Below are 21,510 nucleotides of genomic sequence, written 5' to 3'. Positions count from 1 at the left end.
GATTTATTATTATTGTCGTTGTTGTTGCTGCTGATGTTGTTGTTGTTGTTGTTAGTCCATTTAAATGGAGCCACATTTCGATGTGATGTGATTTAAACAAACATACAGTTATTGTGTCAGAAATTATATTTTATTATGATCATAATCATAATCATCAGTACGGTCCGGTGTGTATTCAGCAGTTCTCTATCCAAAGTTAGTCATCTGGGATTAAAGTAAATTGAGGAACAAATGAAAAACAAATCTATGAAAATCTTCTCTAACACTATAGCTGTGAAGGCTACTATTTTGGGCAGTATTTTTTTCCCAAATAGACTCATAACAATTTTAATCATTTCGCCGGTTCTTGTATTTCTGCATATTAAGACTGACTCCTCCATCAGCACGGCTCTGCTCTTCTGTCCAGGCATTTTCACGGAGGCAGCGATTATTCGTCACGTGATTTAGCGTCGACCAATAGCAGTGAGGGAGCCTAACTTGCGATAAGAGACGCACAGTAAAGAGCGAGCGGACGGAAGGAGTTTCACTCTGAGCTCTTCAAAGATAATCATCACACACGTAGTTCTGGCCTTACTGGTTCTAAGACCAGTATTAATTTAGACAGTGACTATCCGGATTTGTATTGTTTTTTATTGTTTTCTACTCAGCAGCTCATGCAAGGTTGCAGCAACACCTACATTAAGGTTTTAATTATCAGACAATCATCACTGACTGGCTTCTGCCTGCTGTTCAGATGTTGGGAGACAAGGCTCACGGTAAGTCTGTCCACTTTTCTACAGTCTGTTTTCTGCATTCGTAGTTTGAAAGTAAATGTTTAAACAAAGGGTTAATGGCCTGAACCTGCATAGTATATAGTAAATCCATTGCATCCAGAGATCCCTAGCTGTTTAAACTAGATTAATTCATTTTCTTATAAGTTGTTTGATAAGGAAATGACAATAATTTTTATTGCAAAAAACAGTTTTTCCCCTTTATTGAATGGCAATTAACTGCACCAAATTAGAACAACGTGGTACTTTTAAATGTAAGTTGATTCAATTAAAACTAAAATAACATTATACCAGAAATTGTGAAATGTTAGTGATAACAATTTACACAAATAAAATAGAAACATAATTCAAAAGAATCAGAGGCTTAAATAGTAATTAGTAGTTTAGTGGTTCACTTTAAACCGTTATGATTATTTATGTAATATTTTGAAAGCCTAATAATGTAGCTAGGTATAACAACAAAAATAAATATGTTAATAATTTAGTAATGTAAAAAACACGCGTGTAATACTTCTACTACTATTACTCCTACTACTACTACTACTAATAATAATAATGATAATCTTTCAGATCGGGTGTTTGTCTTCTGGTGTCTATGTACAGCTGTGCTACAAATGGTGCGCGGCTCCACTCTTTCATCTTCCAAAAATCTACTAGACCCCTTGCTGCTTGCTTGTCCCCCGGACTGCTCCATTGGGCGCGTGACACCTCAGTTTCGCGGCCTACAAGTCTACCATTGATTACTCACGTTATCCCCTTTAATAATTTCATTCCAAGTCTGCTGCGTGTCGTCTTCGGTGGAACAATATGAATTTGAATAAAATGAATCTTGCTTTTTTCATCTTATGTATCACTATATAAGCTGAACGCACTGAGTGAGTGATAAATTATTTCTACACTCCCTGATAAAGGTTTCATATGTCACCTGTCAGGTAGGTGCTCTTAGCTACTTATAACCTAAATCCACTAACATTGCCTGTAGTGTGGCCGCTAGAAGAGTCCAGAAAATAGATGTCTGAACAAGTTATTTGCGGTGCGTGTTAATGAGGAGGATTCAGTGGAGTTTAAAACCATAGGCCAATTCACATAAGTCATATTTTACTTTGAAGAATAGTTTATCTACGATAATATAATGTCATAATCCGCATTCTAAAGGGAATGCATGTATATAGGGAGCGGTTTAAAACTAATAAAAAGTAATCCTAAGAAAGAGAAAAAAAAAACACATTTATGTCCATATTGGGGGTTAAACGACTCAAGACCATAGTTTATATAGCTTCCTTTATATTTTTATAGTGGTATCTATTTCATATTTTATATGGCCTTTTCAGCCCATATAGTAGCCTACATATATACAGTATCATATCAGACTATATGTTACAAATATTTCTGAAATTCGTTATGTAAAAGTAAGGGTTTGTTAAAAAAAAATGACCATATTTATAATGTAGGCATACACAGAAATATCCTACATCAACATAGATAATGTTAAATTTAGATTCATATATTTAATATAGGCCTCTATTTTGGGCAACGTACGGTATATGAGCTTTAATAAATTATACATAAAGCATTCCTTCATTATGAAATATACAATATATATTATATAAATATAATAATTATAATTTTAATCAAATAAATGCATAAAGAATAATTTACTTAATTTCCATGAATGGTGTGGGGCATTTTAAAATAAAGTGGAAATGTATGTAAACAACATTTTCTTATTGCCTTTATGCATTTCTTTGTCAGATTAAATTGCTTTAAATGTGAAAAACAACAACTAGGCAATGGTAACTAACTTGAAGAATCTTATTTATTCCACAGTGATTAAACTAAGAAATGTAATTTAGGTTTAAAAAAAATATTATGTTTGCCTAATAGAAGAAAAATTATGACATCCCACGTGCTTCAACCTGATGTCAGACATCTGAAACACGATTAAATTAAATGCTATTCTATTGTAACTCGCATTTAAGTATTTCTAGGATATGCTTTCTTTAATTTGTGGATTTTTCTTTATAAATTACCGACAGAAAATTGGCATGTTTCCACTATACAGTTAGTCTGCCATGATGTCCTTGGTGGGTGCATATGTGCGTGGGTCTGTGTGTGAATGTGCACGTGTGTATGTTCCAGGTGTGACTTTGAAGGTTATGGAATACACATATGATGATGACCTGGAAGAGCTGTGTCCTGTGTGTGGAGACAAAGTGTCTGGATACCACTACGGTCTACTCACCTGCGAGAGCTGCAAGGTAACCATCGAAACTTCAACACTAATAAAAACACGATAAAATAAAGAATTTTCGGCATTTTCACTAAACATTTAATAAATCGAATTATTTGTCTCTGATATTCCAGAACACGAAATCCTGTTGTAATATTTTCTGTTTAATTGGATGTTGTCATTATGGTCGAAATGATAAATGAGCACACCAAACTTTATAAATGGATAAAAATAATCTGGCATTTAAAGCAATTTCTTGGTATTTTAAATTATTTTTCTCCCTTCGTTTGTCTTTGAAAGTAAAAAAAATGCAACATTACATTTACTCACTTTAGGTAAGATCCTAAGTCCCTTAGCACTTTATTTTATCCACAGTGTATCACGGATCGAGTATTGTCGTATTTATGCAATATAAATATTGGAAAACAGTCACTGTCGAGCTGCGACATTTCATTTCGACGCCATAAATTTGAATCCGAAAAAGTTAAATACCTCAGCCCGCTGTCTTCTCTTCTGTTTACAATGTATCCATCGTTTTTCAGGGCTTCTTCAAGAGGACAGTGCAGAACAATAAGAGGTATACATGTGCGGAAAACCAAGAGTGTAAAATAGACAAGACCCAGAGGAAGAGATGTCCTTTCTGTCGCTTCCAAAAATGCCTCAACGTCGGGATGCGGTTAGAAGGTAAACTTAACTGTATACGGACCGTTATTTAAATCGATTGTCGCTCCTTTCACCATTTAACGATTTTATTGGTGTAATTTTGTTACTTTTTGTCAGGGAAAAAATTTTAGGGACTTTATTTACACATTTGGCATTGCATATTTTATAGTATTAGAATTCCAATAATAATCCCAATAATGTAGCTGTATTTATTTTAAGTGTATTTTTTTGAATAAATTGACAATTTTATCAGATAACTACGATACAAATCCTTTTAATATTTCTTGATTTGTGGGCTGATGATTCTCATGCTGTTTCCTATACACATGGGATGGGATTGATTCCCAGACAGCAATGCAGGAAAGCACCTGCTTCCGTAGCAGAAAAAGGACACATTCTTGACTTGCTGATAAAACTGCGGAGACTCCCCTGTTTTAAATCAAAAGCTCTATTTAGGCTACAAGATGGAGTTGAGCTGCACAGACTCTGGGGATTCTTCTCAGCCCTAAAAAGGGAATCAAAAATTACAACATGTCTGTTATTTATTCTGTAGGAATACTTTTAGGGATTCTACTGAAATGCAGGCTAATGTTATGATTTTGCTCCCTGCTGTTATAGTTCAATGTTCATCAAGTAGTTTTGCAAAGGGGATCTCGGCAGTGTAGGAGTATTCGTAGAGTCGGTGTTTCATCTGTAAATCTGTTTTTCGCCTCTTGTCTCTTATGTGACAGCGGTGCGTGCAGACCGCATGCGTGGGGGGAGGAATAAATTTGGCCCCATGTATAAGAGAGACAGGGCCTTGAAGCAGCAGAAGAAGGCTTTGATACGATCCAACGGCTTCAAGCTGGAGAGCGCAGCTCCTCCATCAGCCTCTCCACTGCAGACTGACTACGGCTTCACCGGCACCCTGCACACCCTGCCCACAATCTCCAAAAGTCTGGTCCCCTCCACCCCGGGCTCCATAACCCCTACAGACTACGAGGCTAACCTCTATGGACCCCCACCCCTGGGCATGGCCATGCAGTCCCATGTGCCCCTCACCACCCAGTACCAGTACACAGCCTTCCCTGGCAGGGCAATTAAAGCCGAATGTCCTGATTACACCAGCTCTCCTGAGTCTATGACAGGATACCCATACCCAGACATGTACCCCTCAGCCTCCCCACAGCCGCCCAGCCTGCCGCCACTGGTGCTGGAGCTGCTGCGCTGTGATCAAGATGAACTGGTGGTGCAGAATAAGATTGTTGCTCATCTGCAGCAGGAGCAGGGCGGCCGGGGCCGGCTGGACAAGCCCAGTACCTTCAGCCTAATGTGTCGCATGGCAGACCAGACTCTCTTCTCCATAGTGGAGTGGGCTCGGAGCTGCATCTTCTTCAAGGAGCTCAGGGTGAGTACCAAGCCCTTTATCCCATCCTCATGCTCACACGCATGCACACACTCCAAATAGTGGGAAATAAGGTCACATTTTACAGCTGCATTCCACAATTTCTTTTAAATAAAAAGCCTGACCTTATAACTATTAAATATATCTCGAAGTTACAACAAAGCTTTGGTTTGTCTCCCTTCCATTAATCCTGGTTTATACATATTCTTCAAAATTCCTATATTTTCGTCCGATATCCTATAAAACAGGATAGTTTAAAAACCCCCTATCTGAATTCTTGTGTGCGCCAGTGCCAACACAGAAATGGGCATCCATCAATAAATATTTATATTTAATAATTTATGCTGTACTTCACAAAGAAGATAGTGGGAAAAACGTTACAAATTAATGAAGTATTGCATAGAAAGACAAGAGCAATACAGACACTGGAGGGAAATGTTCTTCTGTTTGTTTTCTTTTCCATTTGTTATTTTCTCTCACTTTTTTTTAATCACTTTTCAATGCCCCTGATTTCAGTCATAATAATCATACATTTCAAAATGAACTGATTCAGGAGACAAAAAATTTAGAATCCTTGAATGCCACATTCTATTTTTCTCCCTTTGTGATTTATCATGATGTCCTTATCATAACTGTAATCAGCCAGAAAATTATAATGTTTGTGCATCTCTTTAAGAATTCACAAATCAAAACTGAAATTAGAAACTCAAAAAGACCCAAACAGCAGGAAACAGGCACTCTCTCAAAAAACCCTCTAATGCTGGCTGTACCTCTCTGAATAAATTTATGGGAAATCACTGAATAGTAAATTAAACATTCATATTAAACTTTGATGAATCCACCAGTACTGGCAAAATAGTGCAAGTAATACCCTATCTTGTCAGTAATAATACACTTAATACTGAAAAGCTGATAAAAGCTGATAATTTCTGAAGATAATTAATTGTTGTTTTTAAAAAGAAGCTAAATGACAAGAGCTGATGTTCTGTTTGCCATTGTAGATGCCCCCAAAAAAGTTAATCACATTGATACTTACAAGCTTTAGCAAGGACATGTCACCATGTTCATCTCTTTTTTACCGAGTATTTCTATTTCCTACTAGTGACTTTTTCTCTAACAATGTAACATGTTAATAGCACTAAAAATAACAAGAACATGGTTACATAACGTTTACTTTGCTCAAAGGAATAGGAGAATAAAAGTTGTTTTTAAGATGAGATAGCTTGTTTTAAGTCTGTCTTAATAGAGTTCACAGCCTTATATTCCTTTTCAGCATGAAAAAAATGAATTCAAATGCATTAAAAATTGATTAAGTTGACTCATACACCCACAATGCACTCACAATTCACTCGTAGTCCACACAGAATGGACCCGCAACCCACTTTAGGCAACAGTTGTTTTTTGTATGTTATGAAAATCAACTTGTGGAGACTAGAAATTTGCTTAAGTTAATAAATGTAAATATTATATCTGATTTGATATTTGTCAAATTAAATGTTCAACCTGAAGCATTACCTAACTCAGGCAAGTCATTGCAAGTGGGTTTTCCTACATCATGGTAATGACTAGATACTGAAGGGGAACAAAATATGGTCTGCTTGACAATAACAATGCATGACTATACATGATTTGAACTAAAACATGGCTAAAACATGCACAAGCATGAGGCCCTATAGATTAGTCCCCAACTACTTGGGTGAGGTTGTTCTACAGGAAGAGAAACAAAAGATAAATTAAGAGCTTAATATAGGTTTTTGCTCTGGTGTTCCTTATTAACAAATATCCATACACTGTGTTCAATGATGTTCAATAGAAATGTTCAAAAACAGACGCACTTTCTTTCTTATTTCTATTGATGTAAATTGTTGCCTAATGTACCATTACAGACAGCTCATCATAATGTTTAATGTGATAATGTCGCAGCTCAGAAAATACAATGTTACAGTTATGAGGAATGAGTCTCGAGTAGTGTAGTGCATTTCCTTGGTGACCAGACATACACAGACCACACACACACACACACACACACACACACACACACACACACACACACACACACACACACACACACACACACCTGTTAGGATAATGATTGGATGTACATCAGTGTCCCAGTCCATCATCTCCAGCACTGTGATTGTATTTGTGAGCTATGCTACAGACACGCTGTAGATTTGCAAAGTTTAGCTGATTTAATAACACAGTCAAATTGATGTCTCATGCTGCAGAAATAAGTACTGTTGTTGTGGTTAACTTTTGCTGCTGCTGACAATATGGCTGAATACACTTACTGCTGCAAGTGAAAATGGAGGACTAGAATCCTTTTCTTACAAATCAGGGTATTTACATAACAGTAAAGAAAAAAATAAAAATAATGAAAATATGACCTTCTTCTGTGATTAATAATATAATCTGTCTGTGTTTACCAACAAACATCTGTCTACAAGCCATGGTCAAACTGATTCAACCAAATAAATAGCTTAACTAGCAACAAAAGGTTGAGTCCGGCCTTGGTGAGATTCGGTGACATTCCTTCACTGTCTTTTGATCAAACATAGTATATTTACTCATGTACAGTTGGAGCAGGTTTGCTTCTTTCCTGCTTCACTCTCATTCACTTGTTGACATTAATTCCTTGGACTGCCACAGGCTTGGACATGTGGTCACTGAGAGCTGCATAGTCTTCTACTGCTGGTCACTAAGTTAACAAATTGCATGAAAATGATATGTCTATAACCATATTTTGGTATGACCCTTAGCACATGGGATATCTGTTTAGATGGAAATCATCCAACTATGCTAAGAAGAACTAAGCAGAACTTGAAGGAACCTGCCTGCTTGATAAAAGTATCTTTCATCCAGATCAAGATTCTGATATTCAGTGACCTTTTGTTGTCATATATGGTTGATCAGACGACTTACTGACTAAACTAGCTGTGTTGTGTAATTGACCAGACCATAGTAGTGTTCACGCAGATGATGGCTGCTGCCTTTTCTGCAACAGTATGACTAAATTGTCCAGTTAAAGAGTTACAAATAAATACAGTATATACACTTATCAACTGGGAACTGGTTTTAATGTTGTACCGGGTTTTTAATGTTGTGTACATACACAGTGGTAGGTGGATTGTCCACGGTACAAATTATAGGTATGGAAAAAGTTGAGAGATGGATATCTTAGATTCGGAGATTCTGTATCAAATACAACCAAAACTGTTTGCGTGGCCAGATACCACCAGAGTTAATTGAGAAAATATGGGTTTTTTGTTTGTTTTTTGTAATTCAGGTGCACCATGCTTTTAATTGTATAAGTTTCTCTGACTGTTGCAGGAAAGGCAGCAGCAATTGTCGTTTAACTTAAAAGGGTATGTGCTAATTTATATAACACCACAGCAAAGTCATCTGATACTAATAATAAGTTAATCAGTTACACATCAGGGCATCATGTGTTCCTGTAATGGAAATGGTCTTATAAGTGATTTCTCAATATATAATCTGCTCTCAGTGTCCAAATACAAAACCCAAAGTATTAAAATGACTAAAAATGATGATTGAATTCTTAGTTTCTGAGACATCAGGAAGGATTAGTCTTTTTTGTTGTTTCTTTTATACCATCCTTGTCTCAGAAACAAAGACCACATTGTGGTGATGGTGCAGGGAATTTGTTGCATCTTCTCTGACTAACAACAACAAGGTATCTTTATAATGCCTGTGTTAAAGGGATACTTGGCTGAAATGCTTCTCTCCATTACTGATACAGGAGAGAGGCACAGAGCCTGCGTATCTTTCATTATCATGGACTTGATACAAAAAACTATACATCTTAATAACACATTATAATTGAACCCTAACCCAAACATACAGATTCTTTATGTACATAAAAGGCAAATTTACTTGTCCACTTGGTTCCAAATCATATTTATACGAATGATTTAGATTTTTGGTCCGAAACACGTACAGCACTGTATAATGTGGTCCATGTTTTCTCTTGAGAAATCCTCCAATGCCCAGGAAGCAATGTGGCAAAACAAAGCCATAACTGCTAACTCACACAGTATGTGTTGTACTTTGCAAACTTGTCGTCATGTTGTTTTACTCATTTCTATTTTCTGCTCTGTTTGATTTAGCCACACAGACTGTAGTTGTAGCATTCATGACCGGGAGCATAGTACAAAAATCAGAGCCTCGTTCATGTGCAGTCTCAGTGGGTCCCTTTAAGATATGCATCTGTAGTGGTTATTAGTACAAACAGTAATATTGCATGTCTGTGTATGCACTCTTTTTTTAACCCACTGTACATTTACTGTGTGATAGTTTTAGACATGTAGACATTGCTTGGAGAGAGAATATTATAAAACACTATTACATTCATTGTTATTGAGGTCTTTATTTTGTCATGGGCATAAGAAAATACTTTTAAAAAGATATCTCTCTTTACTGGTATCTGCAATGAGAGGAAGATTTCAACAGCTGAATTCAAGTCACTAAAGATTTTCTCTATATTAAACCGAGACCACAATCCATCTCTAACCTTAATTGAGTGCTGTAAGTGCCACAACATAACCATGGAAAAAAGGGAGTCATGCTCTATTTGCTGTAAGCAAACATTTTATTGCAAGGGTGGATATCGTAGGAAGAAATGAAAAATACAGATACAGTACAACAGATACAGATACAGTATAATTCATTATACTGTTCCAAATGAGTATATATAAATATAATTTTCTAAGGGAAGGGGGGGGCTTGGTTAGACACAAAAAACTATCCATTATATTGGTCCAGCCAACAGTATTACTTTACGTATGGCTCTAATAATGTAAACATTTAAAATTGCTGTTTCAGTTCTGTTAGACTTGACTGAATGATTTCACTGTGTATTGTGAGTTATTTGACACACTTAAAAAAAAAGGTGACTATTTGTTTGTGAAGGACATGTAAATGAATTGAATGAGTTTAGGTTTACTCCTTCAGAGATAGGAAAAATCATAGGCCGGCTGCGGCATCAAAATGTGAAAAAAGGGCACATCTGCAGTTTTCCTCTTTTACAGGAATGTTACAATATTTCTCACCATAACAACTGTGCAGCCTGAATTGCCTCCTCAGAAGTTCATGTTTTACACATCTGATGTAATTCTGTTCACGGTCAGACCATTTTTTCATACAGTGCACAACCAACGTGGACAGTTAACACAAAGCTGTGCATATTTTTCCAAGAAAGCCTCGGGCAGAAAGAACTGTTTCCCTGGGCTGGATTATTACATTCCATGCAGATGACAATAGGGGAATGTCAGCTCTTCACTGCAGCTCTCCGCTGCGCTTGTCTACATTGTTATTAAATTGGGAGCAGAATGAAAGCTATTGATTGCTGCAGTTCCCCAGAGGTGGCCTTTGTTGTGTTTTATTTTTGACCTTCCATTCGCCTGTTGAACATGGATGATGTTGCTGAGGAAGTGCACACATTGACCTAAACATGCTACTACTCGAGGCAGACTGTACTGGATACAGTCAATTTAAAAGTAACATGTCCAAGAAGATTTTGAAGACTTTGCTCAAATATGGATGCGATAGATATCCCCTCTGAGCTACACAATAGAGATACACAGTTTGCAATAGGAGAAACAGTTTTCAGAAAGACTGCACTTTTTAATAAACTCAAAGTAAAACTTACCAAATATTAATATTTTCCTCTCTGTCTCTGTATCAGGTTAAATGATGAATTCAAGAGAGGGATATTTTCTATCTTTTTATATATGAAGTCATTTTTTCATACTATATTAGATTTAATCTTTCCCAGTGTCATTCTAAACTTAGTCTTGTATTTCTGCTGCTCAGCCAAACAGGTTTGATGATGAGGTGTAGCATAGGTTAAGTTAGTGTTCAGTCTGTCTAGACTAGTTTGCCTATGGCATGTCCATAGGCTTCCAAAGTGTGTTGTAAGTATTTGAGTATTAGACTATTTAAAGAAGTTCAGTGTGGCCATGCACAGCTTTTTCATCTGCAAACATTGCTTCTATTCAGTATCTGATGTTACTTGACCAAATACTAAACACTGGTCTGTCTCTACTGGTTCTTCCAGGCCGGTAGACTGCTCTTAATTCAGAGCTTCACTACAGCACACTCAACACACTTTTTGATTTTAAAAGGATGATACCAAATGCTACATTTGTGCAAAAGTTGGCAATGCCAGTCATTGACTGCCTTACTGCTGGTGGAATGGCTGTAAAGGAAAAGGAACCATTATGTGAACAATTCTGCAGTCTATTTCTATGTCAGAAATCATAGGATACATTAGGTAGTCAAATCTTATTATCTTATAAATTACTAAATAACAATGGTTAGGCAAGCTGTTTTTTGTCTTGAATTTCAAAAACGTAAAAAATAACAACAACAAAAAAAGCCAACTGCAAATCGGTTAAAATTGTTTTTGTTGTCTGACCTAGAGTTAATGAGAAGTTTAAAGATTTCTCAAAAATCCACATTGGCAGTAAAAATGTTACATTGTCCTATTTGCAAAATTGTTAAAACATGCAAATATGCACCACGTTACAAATTTACTGGTCAGTGGGGTAGCTGTCCACAACAACTGTTTCATCTCTGAACCAGGATCAGGATGCACACTTTTTATTTTCTTTGACAATCCCAGAGATTTTTATTAATGGGTGTAAGATAAAATGTTGCTCTCACAGGCAAAACATGACAGGTTTAAACCTGATATATCAGTCCAACCCAGTTTCATACTCTAACATGTCCATGTTGGAGATAGAAACACTGAAAATCCATGTGCAAGATAAAATACAGCCCTTCTCCCCTGATTTTTTGGCTGCAGCTCCTGGAGAGGAAGCGCAGGAGGTCGCTGAGACCTCTTGCTTCCTTAACCCCTTTCTTTATCATTGTATACCCAGACCCCCACCACTGCACCAGTCCAGATGAGTGTGTGGCCAACAAGATTGGACCCTCCCCTTTTCAACTGATATATAGTTTCATTCAGATCGACAGTAATTCTGTCAACTCCATGTCAGATGAATGTGTGTTTGGGCCTATTAGTAGCTGCAGCTACAAAATTACTGACTGCTGTGTCCTTCACTTTGTAGACAATATTGCATGCCCATCCCCCAGAGCAGAGCAGATGGGGGGTTAGGGAGAGGTGAGCAGGTTGAAAGATCTCCGATGATACTCACAAATACACAACATGGGATGTGATAATAGCACATGCACCGAGGACATCAGCATACACACCAACACACAAATACCACCAAGCATCACTCAATATCTCTTCTCTTCTTGTTTTTATGGTCATCTCTGTTTTTGTCTCTGTTCTGTTTTTGGATTGATAGTTTGACAGTAGGGCAGACCGTATGTTTATTATATACACCGATCAGCCATCAGCCACAACATCAAAGCAAGTTACTGGTATAAATGTCGTAACGTTGCGGCCAAATGGTGTGTGTGTGTGTGTGTGTGTGTGTGTGTGTGTGTGTGTGTGTTTGTATGTGTATTTCATTCTGTTCATACATGTAGACATGTATGAAGAGAATGAAACTCTATCTTACGTAAGATAAAGCTGGTTTTGTTTCTGGTCTCTTTCCTTATCTGCCTCTCCTCCCTGTCTGTCTGTCTGTCTGTATATCTGTCTGTCTGCCTGTCTGTCTGTCTGTCTGTGTTTCCTGAAGGTGGGAGACCAAATGAAGCTGCTCCATAACTGCTGGTCTGAACTTCTGGTCCTGGATCACATTTTCAGACAAGTACAACATGGAAAGGAAGACAGTATACTGCTGGTGACCGGCCAGGAGGTAACAACTCCCTCGTACAACTTCCCATCAAAATAATGCACAGTCTGCTTCATTCACTTATAACTCGCTTCATTCAAAATGTGGTTAAAGAAGGGCTCTTTTCCAAATCTTTGGACTGTAGTTCCATTGTGGAACCCAATGTGTATTGTGTTTTCTTAATCTATAAAACGGAGCAGGTTATAGCATTGCTGATATTTTTAGATTGAGGCCAATGATAGTCCGTATTTCCAGTCCAAAACTCAGAAAAATCTTTAAATTTGGATGTTGTCATACTAAAACCTACGTGTACCATATATAATGTTTCCTCCAGAACTATATGTTTTATCAGCTTCTGAAACAGATGAAGCGGTAAGAAAACCACATTGAAAGACTTAAAATTAAGAATTAATTTGCATTAATATTTGCACAAAATCAAATGTTAGGTTATCCATACTATTGTGGTTAATGAGGAAACTATCATATAAGTGGTGGACTAACACGGACTAATATATCATTTGCTACATGATAAAACACCATATCGGTATATCAGTCTTAAGCTAGAGCTGCCTTCCAAGAGCTGGTTAAATGGTTTGAATGAGAAAAATGTATTCTTGTAGACATTTATTTCATTATGTAATATAAGTTTTAATTTGATGTTATATAAGCTTATTATAAGGAGATTTTGAGGATAACCTAATGAACACATTTAGGACAGCATTATGTGAGCAAAGTTGGATTGAATGTGGATAACTATCTGAAGTTCCCAGGGCAGTTTCCACAGTTTCAGCTTCAAACAGTGTGCTAACTTGTTTGTGCTAATTGAATGAATCACCTGACATAATAAGAATCTTAAAGAGGTCCTGCTTTATTAAAATATCTTGTGGCCCAGTCTTGAAAATAATTTAGTTTTCATTCTTTCAGCTTTATCTCTGTGTTGCATATTCCTAAATTACTGTATGTAGTCAAATAACCAAACAGCAAAGCACAGGAAAACTGTACACATTGTACAGAGAGTGGGAAGAATAGGGAGCTTAATGGAGGCTGTTTCTACCTTTTCAAACAAATCACTCACGTAAGATTTTGCTGAGAATTAGGATTGAAGCTACTGTATGAGGACGTGCGTTTGGCTGAAAGCTGTTCACATATGGTATAATATTAACAATCATCATATGATGTGTTTCAGGTTTGAAATACTGACCAGTGATAATCAAATGAATTATAAAGTTTAATCAATAATTATTCATTTGTATAAGCAATCTATTCACATCTTATACTGCAGTGTATAGGTGGTAGTGAAATGCCACACACACCATGGTTTTCTGTCGTTGTGCTGGAGGAATATAGGACTCCTTATCAGATGAATGTACTTTTTTTTACAACTATTAATATGAATATGGGGAGTTTAGTGACAGATCTGAAGTGATACAAATGCTTTTAAAATTATTGGTAGGACAATATACTTAAGTCATCATGCTCCCATACTTGCATACATTACATTCTCTACAGTTTATTTGATGTTGAGATTTTGTAAAACAGTCATTAAAGAGGTTTCAAAAGTTGGTAAATCTAGCAACGGAGGTGCTAAATTGGCAATACTGCCTGTACATTCCTCCTTGATGACGTAAGAGCAGCTGTTTGCAATTATTTGTTTTGAAAGAACAACGGCCAATGGGTAAACTCCAACACTTGGCCAGCCAACCAGTGCTGTAACTTCATCACAAACTCAACTCTATCATTCACACACTCACTCACAGACATTTGGGGTTGTGGCACTGGACTGGCCATAGTGGGGTTGCGCGTAAGTCTCATGAATATAAGGGCCTTAGAAAATAACCTGTAGCCTGTGTTTGCAGGTTGAGTTGTCGTCCATCCTTTCCCAAGCTGAGGCGACTCTGTCGAGTCTGGTCCAGAGAGGTCAGGAGCTGGCGGTTAGGTTGCGGGCGCTGCAGGTCGACCGCAGAGAGATTGCCTGTCTGAAATTCCTCCTCTTGTTCAACCCCAGTGAGTCAACCTCATGTTTGAATGAAAGGAATGAAAGTGTAGAATGAAAAATCACCATCATACAAAAATTTTATTTTATGAAAATAAATGCAGTCTTCTTAAATCTAACTTATTGTAATGTTTATCATAAGGTAATATCAGGTTTGCCAGGATAAAAATGTTCAAACAGGAAAAATAGTATTATTATTTGATAATTTCTAGTATTTTAAGTAAGAGTGATTCATCCTTGACTTTCCTATTAAAAACAAAATGTGTTTTGAAAGACCCAAGCTTACATGTGTAGCCTGTAGATTGTGTATTCTCTGAAGAATAGTGGGTATTGATGCAAAAATCAATCAACTTCCTGGGGCTGCAGGGCCATATTGATGCTGTCTTTTGGCAGAATTTGAATAGCAACACTGACATTTTAATGAAAAAATGTCATCATTGCAGATTATTTGCAGTACATATTTATCTATAAGGTTTCAAGTGTTTTCCAAAATGGCATTTTTCCCTCCAATTATTTCACTTATTTAAATTTCTAGGGTTGACAAAAGCCAACATTAACAAAGAAATACTCCTCCATTGTCCACTAATGGCATTCAAAAGAAGCGTAATGGATGTGTCTATCATTTTAATGGTAGGACCAACATTCATGTAGCGGCTTGTGCAGATGGAGAGAGTATAAATGTGGCTTGCCCAGATTCACAGAAGTGTTTGCTGTTTAGCGCTGGCAAAGCGGGGAACAAAGAGCTTTTGAATGGTGAGAGCACTTGTCATAGGCAGAAAATATTTGCTGTATTTGCCGGCAGCTTCTTTGCTTGCGCTCTCGCTCTCCCTCATCTTCAGAGTCAGGTTTGTCGGGGGTAATTTAATTGCCCTTAAGCAGTTTGAAAAGATGATTCAGAACATTGATTCAAAACATTTAATTACTGTGTGAATGGATTCTCCAAGATGGGCTCAGCTGATGCTGAATGTCGGTCCACCCGAGAGCTTTGCTTTTGTCTCATACATACACGCAAACACAAGCACACACACAGAGCCACCCACACTCCATAAAATATTAAGTATAGATGTGGCACATATATATATTAAACCTAGTAGCTGGCATTTAGACCATAAATGAGTGGGGTAGTATGCAACATTCAAACTGATTTATTTCTTCTTTCTGATATTCTGAAATAGACCTTTAACATTAACTTATATAACACTAAAATCCTAACATACTAGAACAAATTGAAGGAATTTCTTTGAATGAAAATGGTCAAATATTGTACTGAATATTGGCTTTGAGCAGCTTGTGCAAATATATTTATCTGTGTAAGCCTTCAAAACCCATTTCTGACCAAACCCTAAGTAGTTTCAGTCCGAATGTGCACACAAACAAACATGTGAAACAAAACAGGAATCTTCTAGAAACTGATCCTAACTTGAGGTCCACTGACCAGCCTTTTTTTGGAGATTTCAACAGCAAATCATGCTCCTCATCACCACATACCGCGTTTATTCAGTTGTCACGAAGATGGCTCAGTTATTAAAATGTGTCTTAAGTATAAAACTCTGTTCCCTGATGAAATGTGGTCAAAACTTCCAGAGCCTATTATAGTAAGTGGACCTTGAGATAGGATTATTTTATCAAACTACTATTTCCAAAGTCCAGGCTGAATTTTCTCACTGAAAATAGGAATTGCGCAAAAAATATTTACATTTTTAAAATGTAAATATTTCAACAAGATTTACATTATTAAAACATATTTTTAAAAGTCTCTTATTAAAAGTGTTAACGTTTCTGTTTCTGTTGGTAAGTAACACCTTTTTTTTTAATGCTGTCAATTTATTGTTAATTTTGTGGGGTGTCATGTAAACAAACGCTGTGCCTACAATGCAATAAATAGTGGAAGAAAAACAGCATAATGAATCTTGGTGAACATTTTTGAGATATTTAGGCGGATTTTCAAATATGCCAAACTCCATTCATTCATTTTTGTGGTGATTCAAAATATGTATTAAAGCAGGTTAATGGAAAACCACAATATACTGTAGAGCTATAAAAACAGACCAATCTGTGAGAAAATGACACATCTTGTCCTGTTCCTTTATCTTTTCTACAATTTGGCTCTTAAAGCCACTAAAATACAGTTTTACCATTTTATCTCCTCTTACTTAGCTTTAAGCTTGGAAAAATCATCTTATTCAACAAATTTCTTGCTATATTACATACGTATATTGTGTATATCATATTATTCAAGCTCTTTATTGTAGCTATGTGTTGTATACTCTCTGTGACATTATGGGTGCCTCAATAGATCAAACAAAAATATTCAAGGTGTTTTGTGTATGATCAAATTTGTTACATTTGGAAACTCTGGCAACTAGAATTCTCTGGAACTTGGGAAACTAGAATTTAAAATTAAGTCCTTTGGTTCTTAACAATGTTTAGATACACATCTTGAGTTTTAATGATTAGCCCACTGGGAGGTCAGTGAGGTTTAAGGGGTTTATAGAACTTGATCCACAGCCTAACTCTACCTCATGTCTGCAGGTTTAAATTTCTCCTCACTGAGTCATGAGTCTTGTTCCTCCTCTGCGTGTGTGTGTGTGTGTGTGTGTGTGTGTGTGTGCATGTGTGTGCAGATGTGAAGCTGCTGGAGAATCAGGCATTTGTGGAGGGCGTCCAGGAGCAGGTGAATGGGGCTCTGCTGGAGTACACCTTGTCCACCTACCCTCAGTTCCAGGAGAAGTTCAGCCAGCTGGTGGTACGGCTGCCAGAGCTGCGCTCCCTCAGCACGCAGGCTGAGGACTACCTGTGCTACATGCACCTTAGCGGAGAGGTGCCCTGCAACAACTTGCTCATTGAGATGCTGCATGCCAAACGGGCCTGTGTGTGAAGGATGTACGCAGGATGCTCCACCTCATGTGTTTTTTGTCTAGGTGAGACTGTGTGTGTGAGGGAAAGTGTGAGTGAGATGAAAAAATCAAATGAAGATACACAGGTTCATACTGGGTCATCTTTGGGAGGGTTTTTGTTGGAGTTGGAGAGGAGAAAATATTCTTTTGAGTTTGGAATTATAAAGCTCCATCTGTACCCAAGGTAGTTTTGACATTTTGAATGTTAATGTTTTCATATCCTAGAGAGCTCCACTAATTTGATCTTTAAAAAACGGATTTTCTTCCCTGTTTTCAAAATTCTAAAATTAGATTTCCCTGTACAGTTACATTAACTTCTTTGACTAAATATCACATTAATCCAAAGTCACCAACAAGTTATTCTATGTCTCAGCGAGCTGCCCAGCAAACATTTAGAGGAAAAGGCTCCAGCCTGCACCAGTGCTAAACAGCCATTTAAACACAGTGTCAAGATGAAAATTGAGTTGTCTATCCATAGCTCCTACCTGCATCATATTTTGAGATCCACAATTAAATATCTTTCTGATATCACTGCAAAACAGTTTCCAGTGACACTTTTGATAGGAATTTTTATAGTGAAATCTGGTGCCGAGAGGGCGGATGTTGAACTGTCACATTACAGGATGGGACTATTTGCATGGAAACATATGTTGAATGGTTGCTTGTTGAGCTAACGTGCACTTTTTAAGAAAGATTTTGTAGCATCTTTTCAGATGTCAAATTTTAGACTCAAAATGAATAATTTTTGTTCCAATTGTCAGATGCAACTTTATGATTCCAAGATCAGTAACACTGTTCCTAGATTAGTATTATTATTTTAGATGAAGACAGACTTCAGGGTAACACAACACACTGTGGTCTTGTCAGACTAGACTAACACTGCTCATATCACTGCATTATTTCTTTCAGTTACTAATCTTAAACTCTATCGGGTTCAGTATAGTTTTAATCAATTTAGATGTTAATATATTGGTATATCAAAACCAGACATGTCAAGAAAAAACACTCCTATTGAGTTATTCATCAAACTCTCACCAAGAAAATTGAAAATGAAAGGGAGAGAGATAAATATAAGAAAAAGAGAGGGACAGACAAAAAAAGGGAAGGTAAAAAGCAAATGAGAAAGAGAGAAAAAATTTATTTTTTCACCCACAAAGCATCGTGCACACTGTGCTTTGTGGGTGAAAAAATAAAATTAAGTCAGAGCAGGGAGAGGTGGGAAAAAGACACATCAATGTGCACATGGTGAGGAAGAGATGAATGAAATTACAGCATTTTTCTTAAACAGTAAACAACTGAAATCAAAAGGAAGCATCTATAAGTGTTTACCCTTCAGTTTTCACCGTGGAGACAAAGACGACACAGTGGGGGAAAAAAAAAATTCGACCCTTGAAAAATAAAGCTGCCATGTTCACACTCACATTTGTGTCACTTTTCAAAATACTGCGCTGTATGTGGACGAAGGATCGACTGATCTGAGGTTGCAAAGGCTGATTCTGATATTTTTTGCACTGAAGCTGCTGCAGAGATGGATGTCAGTACACAAAATGAAAATGATTACATTTTCCAAACTTATACTTTCTGTAAATAATGTTAAAAAAGTTCATGCTTAATATTTTCTTATTATCAAAAAATCCCAGGAACTGATTTCTCTACCCTGTCTATGGCTCTCAGCCCCACTGGTTCCTGCTGAGGGCATAAATCATTAAAAACAAGTCATTAATATATACTTTCATTTTAAAAAGGCTGAGTAATTTTTTCTAAAACAGCTGGACTAGTTTTTATCGAAAGTCACTCAAACAGGGGGAAAAAGTGCATTTGTTGGGGAAATTTTCAATTTCAATTTTCAATTTTTGTATTCTAGTGAATATTAACAGCAGCAGGACAGTGAATGTTAGCGTGTTAATGAATTTACCATTTTGTTCAACCTTTTCTCCAAATATTTGGGTTTGTACAAAGCACAGAATGTAGACATGGGAAACCAGGGTTTGCATCCTGAGTCCCATGTGTGGTTAGCTTTAGGCTATTAAAACTATTTTGTAAAGTTCAGGATTTTGGTTAAATATTGAAAAGGTCAACACATTCCTTCTCATGCTTAAAGACTTTGACTTTCTCAATATTTAGCCCAGACCATGATCTTTCCCTTACCTTAACCAAGGGCTGTGAGTTGCTTAAACAGAACCACAGAGGCATTAATCTTGTGTTAGTTAACACAAGCAAATATTTTAGGATAACAAATAAGATACATTGACAGTGTTTTGCAGATATGTTTAGTATGAACATTTTGGGACTTTACAAATATGTTTATTTAAAAATGGTTCCTTCTTATGTTAATAAAAACCATAATTCGGATGGTATTTAATTTCTCTTAAAATGTATCAGCTGTTGCAAATTAGTATAAAGATGCTGGATGCTCAGTAGTGAGTGAAGTATCTTTCCTGCCAAATTAATTTTTATTTGCCATTGAAGCTGCGGTAACGTTTGCTAGGAGCAGTAAATTTATGTAGAAATCTGTCAATTTTTGCTATTTCTGTAAGTTGACTTACAGCAACTTGTACCATTGATCCGATCTCATCCACACTTATCGCCTTGTTTGTGGATGTTTCTCTGTCGCTATTTTTCATGGATGTGGCTAGGTAGCTAGCGAGCTATGTAGGAAGATGATGTCTCAAATTTTAAACCTGCCTGAAGAGCTCTGATTGGTGATTGATTGATTGCTTCTTAAACTGGCACAAACAGTTGTCAATGAGCACAACACCAGAGCTATTTGATTTACTCTAAAACTGAGAGATGGGTGCTATGATTCAGAGGTCTGGATCTATTCTAGGTGACAGTACACATAATGAGCTTTTTTTAAAATTTTGTTAACTTATGTCCCCTATGAAATTTTTTTAGTTTTTATCAATAAATAAATTAACAAGTTAGTGTTTAATCCAAAATGTTGTTCTTGTCATGGTGATGAGTGTAACCATCATTGGTCACTGAAACTCTACAATGATAGGAAAAGTAACTGACATATTTCACACATTGTATACATTTTAAACAATGTATCTTATTAGACAACAGTTGGACAACATCACAGGCCTTATTAGCCCTACACACGATCAAAAACCTGAGCTATGGGTCTAAAACACTGTACTGTATATTTATAGCAGTCAGTATTTATCTATGGCAATTACTGTGTTGAAAAGTAGCACTAATGTATTTTGTCCAAACTGGACTCGCATTTGTATTAAAACCCTTTGTGAAAGCACAATTCTCAGCGATGATGGCAATGTAACAGATATTCACTGTCACTGTCACCAGGACCAACTAATAAACAGAAATACAGTTAGAGCAGTGTTTGTAATATTGTGCAGCTATACTTCCTCACTGTGGACATTTAAAATCAGTCCTTGCTCGTCCATTGCCATGGCCATGTCAAGGTATCATAGACAATCACTCCACCTGCCTTAACTTAATGCCCCCCACCCAGTTTTTGGTTTTCCAGTTGAGACAGCTGTGTGTTATCACTCTGTACAGTATATTTATGTTGTGAAGTGAATATCTACTGCAAGATGAAGATACATTTCAGCACCGAAAAAGTTCTCCGCTTTATGTTGAGGTCAAATCGCTACTGTCGTGGAACTGATTATCTTGATATTGCCTTTGTTTTTGCTCACTTTTTTCTTTCTGTGAGTTGACAGTCTGTCCCGTCTTAAACTGAAGTGCTTTTCTCCAAAAAGAGAAAGTGACCACAACATTTTGTTTTCTTTAAATATATTTTATTGTAATAGCATCAAACCAATAAAATTCAATGAAGTAAAG

At 36.8% G+C, this 21,510-nt stretch overlaps 1 protein-coding gene across 1 annotated transcript; it reads left to right on the top strand.

Moving 5' to 3' along the window:
• The first annotated feature begins 534 nt into the window (after nucleotides 1–534).
• On the top strand, nucleotides 535–21,509 carry LOC120805195 (nuclear receptor subfamily 5 group A member 2-like). Its single transcript, XM_040155172.1, has 7 exons — nucleotides 535–755; nucleotides 2,910–3,028; nucleotides 3,543–3,684; nucleotides 4,395–5,050; nucleotides 12,718–12,837; nucleotides 14,670–14,817; nucleotides 17,431–21,509. Exons 1-7 carry the CDS (start codon nucleotides 734–736, stop codon nucleotides 17,682–17,684), a joined length of 1,461 nt encoding a protein of 486 aa, XP_040011106.1. The 5' UTR covers nucleotides 535–733; the 3' UTR covers nucleotides 17,685–21,509.
• Nucleotide 21,510: the final 1 nt, after the last annotated feature.

The sequence above is a fragment of the Xiphias gladius genome, chromosome 19, assembly GCF_016859285.1.
Source record: "Xiphias gladius isolate SHS-SW01 ecotype Sanya breed wild chromosome 19, ASM1685928v1, whole genome shotgun sequence".
NCBI classification, from domain to species: Eukaryota; Metazoa; Chordata; class Actinopteri; order Istiophoriformes; family Xiphiidae; genus Xiphias; species Xiphias gladius.
Note: the sequence above shows the minus strand (reverse complement) of the source record. Positions and strands in the feature narration are given on the sequence as shown.